The 13451-nt window shown below is 41.5% G+C and overlaps 2 protein-coding genes across 4 annotated transcripts in view; one reads left to right on the forward strand and one right to left on the reverse strand.

Moving 5' to 3' along the window:
• The window catches only part of LOC18423971 (sec34-like family protein), a 33242-nt gene that overhangs the window by 9561 nt on the left and 10230 nt on the right, over window positions 1-13451 (reverse strand). For all 3 annotated transcript variants that reach the window (XM_006828565.4, XM_088854759.1, XM_088854760.1), the window contains exons 9-15: window positions 11694-11760; window positions 11421-11483; window positions 10389-10490; window positions 9927-10031; window positions 9745-9837; window positions 7509-7597; window positions 6722-6941 (exon numbers count right to left, since the gene is read on the reverse strand). In XM_006828565.4, the coding sequence (XP_006828628.1) occupies window positions 6722-6941; window positions 7509-7597; window positions 9745-9837; window positions 9927-10031; window positions 10389-10490; window positions 11421-11483; window positions 11694-11760 (739 nt within the window). The remainder of the gene's footprint in view (window positions 1-6721; window positions 6942-7508; window positions 7598-9744; window positions 9838-9926; window positions 10032-10388; window positions 10491-11420; window positions 11484-11693; window positions 11761-13451) is intronic.
• On the forward strand, window positions 12542-13087 carry LOC148778970 (uncharacterized). The gene is made up of 2 exons (XM_088855307.1): window positions 12542-12791; window positions 12852-13087. The coding sequence occupies exons 1-2, from the start codon at window positions 12542-12544 to the stop codon at window positions 13085-13087; spliced, it is 486 nt and encodes a 161-aa protein (XP_088711433.1).

Consider the following 13451-nt stretch of genomic DNA (forward strand, 5'->3'; position numbering starts at 1 on the left):
GGGTTGGGGGTTTCATCCCATACCCAAATTGGCCAATTGCCTCTACCAAGGCATCGAAGCTGCTTAAGCGAGCGGTATTGAAAGAAATGCTCACCTCATAAAACCATGTAGCAATAAAAAAAATCCGCTCTATCTCTCTCTTCCTTCCTCATTCTATTTTCAATAGTGGTTTGCTTCTTTGTTTTCTCTCTTGCAACCTCAAGGTCAAGTTGGGACAAAATATTATCCATAGGACCTTTAACCCGAGGCTTCTTACTCCCAAAACCAGAAGCAATTACAACTCCCTTTCCCTTTCTCCTAATAATGGATTGTTCTACCTCTTGACATCCCTCCACATCCTCATCACTATCATCATCATCATAACTGACCCAAACCCCAAACATAATCCCTGCTATGGAAGCAAATTTCTCATCTTTTTTCATTTTTACCACACTCAAAAAATTGGTTATTTCTTCTTTAACAGCATCAGGAATCTTTTTACATGAGGCATCCCCCCTAAAACCGACAATATGTTTCTTGAACCGGTTTATGCCCCATTTTGTATTCTTCTCACAAAACTTGCAAAACTTGCATCTTATGCAATTTTATTATTAGGATCTGGGTTGTAGCCATAACCAGGATCACCATTCCTATTAGATCCCGAAGAAGACATCTCAAAATAATACAACTTATACAAGCAATAAAAAAAATCACTTACTTCGAGTTTGATTGCTCAATCTCCAAACTTCTACCTCAAAGATGCTTCTAAGGACTCAAAATCTTCTAAAAAACCCCCCAATAGATTTATAAAATATCAAAAATTTAATCTAATATCAATGGGTGATGTTTTGATCAATTTCTCCTAACTTTAAGAAACCCTTCGATCTTAAAAAAATACTAAAAACTAGTTTTTTTTGGGGATTTTCTCTCTCTAAAATGGGCTCTAACGAGTTTTAGGTTTCAAATGAAACTAAAACCCACATTTTTTACCCCTTAATATCAAAACAAATGACACAAAATGCCCCCACTGAGTGCCTTTTCAACCTCTGGGCAGGGCGCAGTCCCTAGGCGACCACCCAGGTCTGGGCACTGGGCGCTAGGCGGCCACCCAAGGTTTCCACCTATTTTTGGCGCTTAGGCCTGGGCGATGCGCCCAGGCCTCCTGAACTGCCTAGGCAGCCGCCCAGGTGTTGGGTGGTCCGCTTTTTGAAACACTGGGTGGAAGAGAAAGGCTTCGAAAGAAAGAGGAAACCGAGAAGTCCCTTGATGGTGAAGGACACCAAATGATGCAATCAGGCCCTGATGGTGCTATGGAAAAGGCCTGGAGTTCTGCCACTAGAGTGATGAAGCTCTCAGTTTCGAGATCATTGAGCACCATTTTGAAATCTAGGTTCCATGATCGAAGAGGCCCTGCCGGTCGCATTTCGTCAGCCACAGTTGCTCCCTGATCTCTGGCCAAGGAGAAGAGATCGAGAAATTTGTCCTTCAAAGGGGTATGCCCTATCCACAGGTCTGACCAGAAGACAATTCTATTTCCCAACCTAGGATGGAATAATACGGGACAAAAAGGTTGGAAAGGTAGAGCAAATTTATCTCCACATGCCCAAGGACCTCTGGTTAGCCCTGCAGTTCGGTAGCCAAGGAGAGTTCGGCAAGTGATATTTGCATTTTAAGACATCAATCCATAATTGGTTGCTCAGTGTTGAGAGACGCCAACACCATTTTCCTAGTAGTGCCTTGTTTTGAATTCTGAGGTTCTTGATTCCAAGGCCACCCCTATTTTCGGTCGGGCATATTTTGTCCCATGCTATCAGATGGATTTTGTTGTTGGAAAAGAATCTTCTCATCATCTATTCAATCCTGGAACTAACAGCTACAGGCATATGAAAAATAAACATTTAGTAAACCGGTATGTTGGCAAGTGTTGCTTTGATCGAAGTAAGTCGTCCTCTTGAGGAGAGGAAACGGCCTTTCCAACCAGCTAGCCTACGGTCCACTTTATCTAAGAAACAGGAAGAGGTTATGAATTCTAGTGGGTGAGGCATTACAGAAAACCAATGTGTCGTCGACACATTGGAGGTGAGATACTGTCGGAGCTCTACGGCAGACCGAGAAGCCATGCAAGCGATCAGCCGAGTACATTCTTGAAAGAGAAAGGCTGAAAACCTCGGCTGCGATTGCGAAGAGAAAGGGGGATAAGGGATTTCCCTGTCTGAGGCCTCTAGTAGAGGGGAAGTAGCCTTTGGGGTTACCGTTAATAAGGATGGAGAAGAAAGGGTGCGAGAAGCAAGCTCTCATCCAGGTTCTCCATCTAGAACCGAAACCCATCCTAGACTGGGTTTCTTCAAGAATGTCCCAATCTACATGGTCGTAAGCCTTCTCCCAATCGAGCTTAACGACAATGCCAGGTACCCCGGCTAAGTTTCTTGAATGTATGCATTCATGGGCTACTAATGCCCCATCCAAGATCTGGCGATCTTTAATGAAAGCACTTTATATAGGAGAAATTACTAGGGGAAGGACCTCTTTGAGACGAGAGGCTAGAACTTTTGCAAGGATTTTGTAAGTGGAATTGATCAAACAAATAGGGCGATAGTCTTTGAGTTGAGAAGCTCCTTCGATCTTGGGAATAAGTATGATGAAAGTAGCATTCAAAGCCCTATGAAGGAACCCCTCTATAGTAGAATTCATTGAATAGGTCTAGGAAATCTGTTCTAAAGGAGTCCTAGAACATTTTGAAGGGAGCAATAAGGTACCTGTCAAGACCAGGAGCTCTATCCGAGTCCAAATCAGAAATGGCTGCTAAGATTTCTTGTTCAGAGAACAGCCTCTCTAGCCACGAGGCCTTGTCTGAAGGGAGAATCAAGAAATCGAGGTTACCCATGGGAGGCCGAGAAGATGGTGGGGCAGAGATAAGATTTTGAAAATAGCCAAGGATGGCTTGCTCGATCTCAGAAGTTTGGTCCAAGCGATTATCCCCCACTTGAAGATGGGTGATACTATTGTCACTGCACCTACAAATAGCAGTTCTATGAAAGTAGCCTGTGTTGAGGTCCTCTGCCTTCAGCAACTTAATCCTGGACCTCTGATACCAAAAAATTTCCTCTTTCTTGAGGATTGATTGGTATTGGAATTTGAGCTCATCTCTGCTGATGAGTTCACTGTCCAAGAGTGGTCTAGATTCTTCAAGGAGGTCTAGGGATTGAGTGGACTGCAGGGTTAAGGATTTTTGAGGCCCAAGGAATCCCGGAAGACCCCTACTCCAAGTTTTAAGATGATTCTTCAAAAGTTGGATTTTTCTCTGTAGTTTAAACCCAGCCCAACCTTCTACTAGGTTAGAGAGCGATTGCCACCAAATGGGGAATTGGTTAAGAAGATCAAGTTCTTCTAACCAAGTGAGTTCAAATCTAAATGGTTTCGGGCCATTGTCGATAATCTTAGTGTCAAGTAAAATGGGACAATGATCTGAAGAAGGTTTTGGTTGAGCTGAAGAATGGGTTCCAAGGAAGTTTGTGTCCCAATCAATGGAGATCAAGAAACGGTCTAGTTTGGAAAGATATGGGTTGGTGGCATGACTAGACCAGGTGAACTGGGCACCTTGAATGGGTAGGTCGACCAAATTGTTGAGGGCAACAAATTCGGAAAAGGCGGACATTGCCGGAGTAATTCTGGAGGAGGAGTTTCTCTCATGGGACAACCTAACCATGTTGAAATCCCCACCTAATCATGTTGAAATCTGGTGAGGAAGTTGCGCGATAAGGCTCAATTCGTCTCAAAGAATGGGTCTATCAGCATCAGAATTAGGTCAGTAGACCGCTGAGAATTTCCAATGAAGGCTGTCAGAAATTTTGGAGAGATGGAGACGGAGAATCTCTTCAAGTGGGAAGAATGTAGGGAGTGGGCTGTAGGATCCCAAATCATCCAAATTCCCCCCAAAGCACCCTCCGCGGGGAGGGTTACCCATTGACAGGGTCAACGACCCCAAACTTTTCGAACGAGAGACAACGTCGGATTGGGTAGTTTTGTTTCTGTAAAGGCCAACACAATTCGTCTGTCTCCAGCAAAGATCCCTAACTGCCTGTTTTTTATGGGTTTGCCCAAGGCCACGAATGTTCCAAGATAGGATCAGCATGTAAAAGCAGGAGATGGAAGTGAGTTCCTAAAGATGCGCCCAAGAGGCCGGTGCTTAGGAGGTATAGGAGAGGTAGAAATGTTAGAAGAAGAGGGTCAGTCGTAATTGATGTTGCAGGCCAAATTGGCTAATTCACGAGAACCCTTCTTGCTTACCCGAACGCGATCCTTCAATTCATCCTTGAAGAACTCCTGAAAGTGTTCATTGCGTTCGGTTTGTGGGAAACCCATGACTTTCATGACCTCCAGAATCTGGCCATGTCCTTTGTCAATGCCGTCGACAAAATTGGAGTCCACTGAAGGAGGGGAGAGAGGGTCCCCCATAGTATCAACTGAGATAGAAGCTCCTGGAGAGAAATCAGGGGAAGAAGCCAAAGGCAATGGTAATGCCGGCAACACAGGGAATGGAAGGTCGTCTGCCTCTGTGGGTCGGAAGATACCCGAGAAGAGCCCGAAAGGATCCCCTTGAGTGTGGGTGACATTATCAATCAAAGAAGTGGAAGGAGAAAAAGGAGTGGCCTGAGAGGTAAGAGGAGAGAAGCAGGAAGAAAAGGCCACAGCAGGTTCAGGAGAAAAGGAAGTAGGAGAAGTTGTCACAAATGGGTTGGTGACCAAACCTGGTGTGGTGGGGGTAACAATAAAGGGGTGGGTAAGGGTAGGTGAGAGTGGCAAAGTCAAAGCGGTGGTTGGGGAGCAAGGAGAAAAGTCGAGGGGAGGGGGGAGAGAGGGGAAGTAAGGTAAAAAGGTAGGGTCTCTCTAGTGGGCAGGCAGAATGAAGTTCGAAAAATTGGGTGGGAGGAGAGCGGCAAAGGGGTCAGGTTGTGGATGGGTTGGGTGTACAAGAGGAGAGGGTGCGAGGTTGGGGATGATTGGGGGCAGAGAGGAAAATGTGACCACCGATACCAAGATGATGATGGGTTCATCACTGGTGGGGTCAGCCGGAACACCCACGAGAACGGGAGGGAACACCAGGGTTCAAGGGTCCATGCCTTCTGGGTTCTTCTCTGGATCAGGAGGAGGAGAGAGGTCTTGAAAGTTCAAGTCGTCCCCCCAGTTTGAAAGGAGGTCGATGAGGGGGAGCAGTAGAGCAGGTGCTGTTTGAACTAGAATGAATAGGTTGTGAAGAAAGGGCCATAGGTGATGGGTTAAGCGAGGGAAGGCGGAGGGTCTCAGATGTATCAGGCGATGGGATGTCCGGAGGTGATGAAGGCATTTGAGCCAAGGGGCAGTGTGTAACAGCAATGGAAGTGACGGTGGAGTGGGTGAACCTCTGGGCGGTCATCCTGGGGAGGAGGCAGATGGAGTGATTCTGGCAAGTTGCCGAATAAAATTTTTGCAGGAGAGGATGAGTAAGGGTGAACAGTTCCCAGGGAGCCGGTGATCTCGGGAAGGGACAACAGGGGGTGTTAGGTGGAAGGCAGGGAGGGTGGCAGTAGACAGATGTCTTGCATCGGGGGCGGCAACGATGGGCATGCAGAGGCATGCGTGGAGTCATCCAAACGTACCCTAGAAGGGACGAAAGAAGCTGAAGCGATGGGTAAAGGCAGAGGCATCAATACGGTCGCAGGAGAAAGTCCTGACGAGGTGACGTTAAAGATGGATCAGCCCGACCCGGAAATTGCAGATGATGCCATGTGGCAAGGTGGTAGGAAGCTGCTGGCTCCTTGCCCAATGTGCCAGGATGCGAGGCTGGAGAGACTCGAGAGTGCCTCGTGGCCAGTCGGTCAACTGCCGGCAGCTCCTCAGCCAACGCACCAGGAAAAAACACAGGGGTGGTTAAGTCCAATGCAGAAAGAGGCAGAGAGTGGGGGGGGATGGCGGGGGCAGTGGATGTGGTGGTGGTGGTGGACGTGGTGGCATAGGGGGGAAGGGATGCGGTGCAGGTGATGAAGTTTGAGGTGGGGGGCGAGGCGGCGGGAACACCGGTCTCTCAGGTGGCGGAAGGTAGGAGGTAGATGGTGGTGGTAGAGAAGTTTGAGGCGGTGGGAGAGTAGTTCTACCAAGTGGCGGGTGGTGGTAATGGTAAGCATGGCGGGGAAACTGGTGTGGGGGAGTCCTACGAGGCGAGCGTATCCAAGATACTCTCGTCCAACTGTTCTGCTTCTCTGCAGGCAGAGTAGTGTGGTGATAGCGAAGAGGATAGACCGGCAGGGGGTCAGTTTGCTTCTAGTGTTTGAGGATTTTTGTTGAATTAGGATGGAATATATGATTCGAGAATGGAAAATGTAATCACTACTGATTCAAGAACGGAAATAATAGATTTTCCAAGAGTTCAACCACTTCTCAAGAAATAGACCAAGCTACGAAAGAGGCACAACAATAACAGTAATGACAAATAATATGGAGAGAGAGGGTAATACAGCATATTTAAACTAAAAATCAATATCTTTCAATTCAGCAATAAAAGATGAAGAGCAAAGGACAAATGCATAACAGGATAATGCAAAGGCAAAAAGAAAAATATGCTTAAGCCACAAAACCTAAGCAGCTTGTCTTCAGTGTAAACAATATGATACAACAAAGTAAACATTTTGAAAGGAAAATGGTTGAAATCATCTCTGAAAGTTGCTTAAAGGAATTGAAAAAGTTAATCACATGCAACAAGCCATACCTCATCACGAACATATGTTTGAGCACGAAATGTCAATCGCTCATGGACATCTGCTAGAATTCTATCTACAGTAGGGCGTAATCCTGCAACTGATTCGCCTCGTCTTCCAAGTTGTTCCCCCAAGACTTCGACTTTGAGAATATCAATAAGCTCACAAAGGAAATCAAGATTCAACTCATGAATGAGCTTGGGGCGAAGAATATCATACAAATAAGTGCACCTGGAATTCAATTTTATAGACCAGAATTTAAAATTTAATTTGTGGTTAGTTTTTCAGCACAAAGCTAAAAGGTCACTAATTCTTGACTGCTAGTGTTTTTTGATATCACATAGAAGTTTCCTAGCAAATGACATATTCGAGACGCATGCCACATTTGGAAGCTAAAAACAGCCTTCAGTCATTAATTCGCACTAAGATAAATCTGATGACAAATCAACAACAGTTTCTGAGGATAACTCAAACAAAGAGTAGCTATCAAAAACAATTAGAAAAGATAGTTTCCAACTTAAGGTTTCCGAAATTCATTAGATCCTAGCAAACCATCTAAAAAATTTTATTCCAGAAATTCCCGAACACCTTACAAAAATCTAGCAGACAGCAGTCATGCCCTAAACTTACCGTCAGTGATGATAAGAAAATCAAAAACAAATCCATCCCTCAAATAACTTCAAAAAAAGATCTTCATTTAAAGTAACTCGGAATTTATGATGCCTGCCCCTGAGGTTGATCTTAACCTACATAGATGAGAAATTTAAGTGGATAGTAGGGAAAGAAAACAAAACGTACAACGGATCTATCAATGGAGCCAAGTTTGCAACATCCGCAGATGAAGATGGAAAGAAATGGTCAAAGAGCTGGTGTTCAAGCTGGCAAACCTTCAAAGTGCATCAATATCAGACAATTAAAAACTCTCCCTTCAGGGTCATACCAACCATTGCTAAAATAACGCATTAACTAAAACATGAAACAATTATCAAACACATTAAATATCAAAACAAACTTAACCAATAATGCATTTCAGTAAGGTAAGGTAAACATTAATATACTAAGAAAGTTCACAATTAGCCTTGGTCGATTGTATAAAGCCCAGTCCCAGCCTTTATACAAAGGTTAACCTGATTAATAAGAACAGAAACTACTGAGATAAAAGTTAGTCCAATTTACTTAACTCGGTAACTAACTTTCTTCTAAAGTACTATTATATAATAACAAACTTGGATAAGACCCAGAATTTGTTGAGTCTCACCCAAAACTCAATTAGCCATACAGATTTGCATGTGCTGCATCTTTAGCATGGGATGTGCCAATGCTAAATCAAATATAGAAGAGTGCTGAAACCTAAATCTGAGGTCCTGAGCACAGGTAGATGAAGAGATAGCTGAGGAACAATATAAGAGGACAATGAGAACCTCCAATAATATACTGATCATACAGCCACTAGGAGACTGCCATGGACATGTTTTGAGAGGGAAACAGCCTGCTGGGCCTCTATAACTGATTTTTCTGTTCTCTGATATCACTTCATGAAGTCGATGCCTAATAGTGGATACTTTCAATATCACAAAACGTCTGGAACCAAGGTTGGGGCTTCCGTTTGTGCAATATATTAAGAACTACAATATCAAACTCAAAACATAAAGCCTAAAATAGCCAGAACTGAAAATATCACATTCAAAAACTTCTAGATTAAAAAGTTGTGCAACCTTGTTGCACATACAAGATTTTTAAGCCCCATGACAAGAAGATAAAAGACATTATGCAATAAAGCTCAGTCCAATTTTACTTCACTCAGAAACTAACCGTATTAAAACACAGAATGAAAATGTTTATTATTTTTTCTGAAGTTGTTATCTTATAATAATAATGAACAAAGAGATTGGTAAGACTCGGATGAGACCCAGAATTGGTTGAGTCTCACCAAAAACTCAGTTACAAAGTTCCACATGTTTTGTATCTTTCGGATGGGATGTGCCAAAGCCAAATTAACATAGAAGATAGCTGAGGAACAATATAAGGATGATAAGGATCTCCAATTATGTAGTGATTTTACTAGCATTAGGAGATTATCACTATGAGAGGCAAATGAACAAGTAGACGCATAGGGCATGCAGACATAATACAAAAGCAGCAGATGACATGGTGCCTCCTCCTAAGGCATTATAGCATTCCCTGCAAGTTGCAGGGCCTTGGAGGTATGTTATATACCTATTTCACATACACACACACACACACATAAATATATATACATATATATAGAGAGAGAGAGATAGAGAGCATGTTGTCTCCTCCTAAGGTATTATAGAATTCCCTGTAAATTGCAGGATCCTGGCTCTGAAGCATGAAAGGGAAGGAACCAGTACAGGAGGTGATGTTTTATATATATACATATATATATATATATAGAAAGAGAGAGAGAGAGAGAGAGAGAGAGAGAGTAAAGTAGAATGAAGTATAACTGATCCATTCTTGCAACGAGTTTTCCACATTAGAGGCTTCAATCTCATGGAGTAAGGACATGAGAAAGGGAACATGTAAGGTGACTATAACTGATTTTTATGTTCTTTACCATTACATGCAGTTCATGCCTAACAGTGGATACTCCCATCCTAAGTTCAATATCACAAAATCTCTAGAATCAAGTTTGAGGCCTCCATGTTCAGAATTACAAAATCAAAGACAAGAGAGCCTACAATACTAAGGAGTGAAAACCACACATTAGAAAACTAACAGATTAAAAAGTTTTGCAACCCTGTTGCACATACAAGACATCAATCCCCATGACAAGAGTCAAGAACACGAATACATGATACTTACGGATCAATCACGGCTGAATCAGTCGACAGAAGTTGTGATACTAACACAATATTTGTCTTTCAATATGCTTTCTGTTTCATTTAACTTTGTCATTTTTATTTCTCATCTTATAATTTTCTACTGAAGTGAGCAACACGAAAATTATTAGGAGGTGATTGGAGATTCCACTACGTGGTAAGCCTTAACACTGTCAAAATTCAAATTAAACCTGCATTAAATATGCACATCCAGATCTCGTCAACGAAGGCAGCATCTCTTTCTTGGCAAACTCAAAGATCCGTTGCTGCACAATTCCCTTTACCTGTTTAAGCAAGAGGTATCAATGAGAACTACATTCAAAAAGAAGGTGAACTAGAGAGAGAAAGCACTTAACTAAATCAGCTTATATACCAACGAAAGACGTTGTTCACAATATAAACGGTGGCATTCTGCAAGAGCTTGTGCATATTCTTTCCTAGAAGACCTGCTTTCAATTTCCTCCAGCACAGCTTTCAGCTGCAAGACATTGACTGGATCAACTGCATTACTCACAAATTCATATACGAGATCGAGTGTAGTCTGATAACTAGCTCGCTTACTATAGAACTTTTCAACAAGAAAAGATGCTTCTCTTAAAAAGATATACATATATCTATCTATCTATCTATCTATCTATATATATATATATATATATATATATATATATATATATATATATATATATATATATATAAGTAGCTGATCATTTTTTTTTCAAAAAGAGCTTCCTAAAGAAGCTGGTATTAACAATTTAAGATTGTGCACAGTGCCATTTAATAATGTATAACATTAAAAAGTTGAAAACTCCAGATTCTGTAAGATCAAGGTTGTTACCTCACTAGCAGCAGCCTTAAATCGCACATAAAGAACGGAGGCTTCCACACCCTCAGAAAGAGCAGATTTACCATGGCCACTATCCCGAAGGGCTATGTTTACCTAATAAAGAAGAATATAAATTATAAATAGCAGGCATGCACATACTATGTAACAAAGGAAGTTTGATATGCATGTGCAACGTTATAAATAAATGAGGAATCTCTTCAATACAGCATTAAATCCGTAAAAGAAATCACTCCACCAAGTTTCAACTCCATTCCCAAAAATTCCAACAACTTGAACAAAATTTGCATAGAGATCCATTAGCTCTTTTTGTAATATCCTTTTAAGAAACTCCATCAATAATAACCCTTTGGTGGTTCCTCATCGCAAGGCAAATATTATTGCACAACGGTATTTTCAAAAGAGGGCGTCAAATCATGCTGAGTTAAATTACACTGTCCAAATCATGCATTTTGGTTCGATGATAAGTTTTCCCTAGGCCCGCAAGATAACAAATTATGCTATTCTATATCTTCCGAGGAAGCAATTACGAATTATGGCTAGATACAATAAGAGGGCCAGAATGACTTTGTAGTTGACACTCCATTAACTTTCATATGTGTATGCACATCTTGTGTTTGCGTTTGTGTTTGTGTGAGAGCATTTGTAAACAGAGACTCTAACACATAATGACGGTCCTAAACCTCATGTCCTTGCTTTTCATAAACCCATTCTAGATATTGTTTATTTAGGAACCAAGATTTCCTAGTTAGAGAGTCTACACACATTAACATGATGTAGAATTAGCAACATTTACAATCTAGTGTTGTTCAGAAAACATTCTGCATCTGTGATGACATGAAATTTATACATGTCACTATGAACCATTGCTTTTGCCACATATATGATTTGAATAAAGATCATTCCAGATATTTAAAAAAAAAAAATCAATTAATATTTTTTGTATAGAGATATGATCTTTAAAGAGTCCTACCGATACGTTGCCATTGAACATGGTAATTATAAAAAGGAGAGAGAAAAAAATACCTGGGAAGCAGCACTTTTAAGAACAGAAACCACATGAGACCGTACCATACCCAACGCTCGAGACTGTGTTCAAACAGAAAGTGCACATCAGTTTTTTTTTTCTCTTTTTTTCCCACTTTCCCCTTTGGTAGTGATGAGTTGAATTCATAATTCCAAACAAAGGAATGTCAAAAGAGTAGATGATCTTCACTTATGCATGACATAAACTACCGGTATCAGAGAAAAGAAAACAGGATGCATTTTAGCAGATAATGTTGATAGAAAACAACTTACCTGGAGTTGCCGAAATTTCACCAAGTAAACACTAGATTCAGCATATTGTGGATTGCTTTCCACATACCTGAGCTCATGCAAGAATTCAAACTAGGAATGAGATAACACAAGAACAAGAAACGTTTTTTAACATAACAATAAGAATTATTTACACATTTTGTTGACATTATTATTTAGTTCAAATAGGGACCGATCTTATGTATTTTCAATACACAGTAGTAGTAAGGTATTTATGGTAACTGTCCATCAAAAACAAATCTCGATATTAAAGCTCACTCCTTACCTGGTAACCTACTCATCAGGTACCCACTGCTATTTTCTGTTGTAACATTTCATCCTTCCCTATAACAATAAAAGATTAACTCTCTCTCTCTCTCTCTCTCTCTCTCTCAAGCTCACTCCTTACCTGGTAACCTACTCATCAGGTACCCACTGCTATTTTCTGTTTTAACATTTCATCCTTCCCAATAACAATAAAAGATTAACTCTCTCTCTCTCTCTCTCTCTCTCTCTCACAAACACACACAAATCAGGCAACAGATCCACCCCACCATTATCCAAGCCTCGACCCTCCCTCAGTGGGCATCGTCAGAGTCAACAACAAAGGAGATCCTTTCCCTCATCTCTTCTGCCAAACCCAACCCACTAATCCATAACTGAATAAAAAGAAGCTCTCGACCTAAAGGAAACAAAACATAAGAGAACAAGACAATCGACCTAAGAGGTTCAGAAATGCTCACATTTGTCAAAAAAGTCATAAAAGCAACTCCTTGAATGTTTGATAGATGATCACAAAGATCAAAAGGAACACAAGAACTAATGGAAGCCCAATTCTCAACCTGGCAATAATGGGGATTCTTATTTCAAACTGTGAACAATTTATCTTATGCTCATTTAATCAGTTACACCACTTCTGCCCCATCTTACCTAAAAAAAACACCACTTCTGCCCCATCTGAATTTGGTTCAAGCCAGACTCCTCCTAGAGGAGCTCTCGCTCCTGCTCCTCAAGAAGAAGAAATGAAGGCCTCTCAATTGTATCCATTTGCTGATCCTGATGTTGGGTTGCCCCAAAAGGAAGAAACCATAAAACCCATCTGTGAGACACCATTTGCTATTTGATTTGCTTGGACCCATTGTTGTGTGAAGACAATCCAAGGCGTGATAGTCCCACCTCCTATGCAATCTGGTGATACTGTTCTTTTGCTCCCTGTTACAGAGCTACCAGCTGCAGATGTTCTTCTTCCTAAGCCAACTGAAGAAACTGTTCCAATTGTTCAGAAGCCAATCGTTAACAATGCACCTGAGCCCATTCAAGTCAAGTTTGTGCCACTTGATATCAATATTGATCAGGATGATTATACTAGTGAGTATTGTAATGATGTGGGTCTCTAAGGAGGATGTTGAAGACTGAGAATTGAGTGTGATGACTATGTTGGTTCCTTTGAGGATGTTGATAAGTGAGAGAGATGGTAATCTGAATACTCTCTCTCTCTCTCTATGTCCGTGCCTGCTTAACAGATACTTCTTTGTAAATATGGATCATTGAGGTCTCTCTCCCTGTTTAAGAGATACATATCTGTAAATCTGGATCGATGAGTGGTGGGCCAGAGAGGACACAGGTGAAAGGATGGACAAAAGGACAGGTGGAGAGAGGGAGAAGGTTACCTGGTAAAGGTAAGTTTTGATCTCAACTTTTGTTTTGGATGGACGATCACCAACTAAAATATCCAAAGACTGTATTGAAAATACACGGGAA

This window comes from Amborella trichopoda, chromosome 13 (assembly GCF_054954075.1).
Source record: "Amborella trichopoda isolate Santa Cruz 75 chromosome 13, AtrichopodaSantaCruz75HAP2 v2.0, whole genome shotgun sequence".
In the NCBI taxonomy this organism is placed as follows: Eukaryota; Viridiplantae; Streptophyta; class Magnoliopsida; order Amborellales; family Amborellaceae; genus Amborella; species Amborella trichopoda.

Excerpts from the sequence above, each read along its gene's own strand:
- LOC148778970 (XM_088855307.1), top strand. The coding sequence starts at position 12,542 with ATGGGGATTCTTATTTCAAACTGTGAACAATTTATCTTATGCTCATTT. Across the intron at positions 12,792-12,851 it reads AGAAACCATAAAACCCATCT|GCGTGATAGTCCCACCTCCT; the intron begins GTGAGACACCAT and ends AGACAATCCAAG.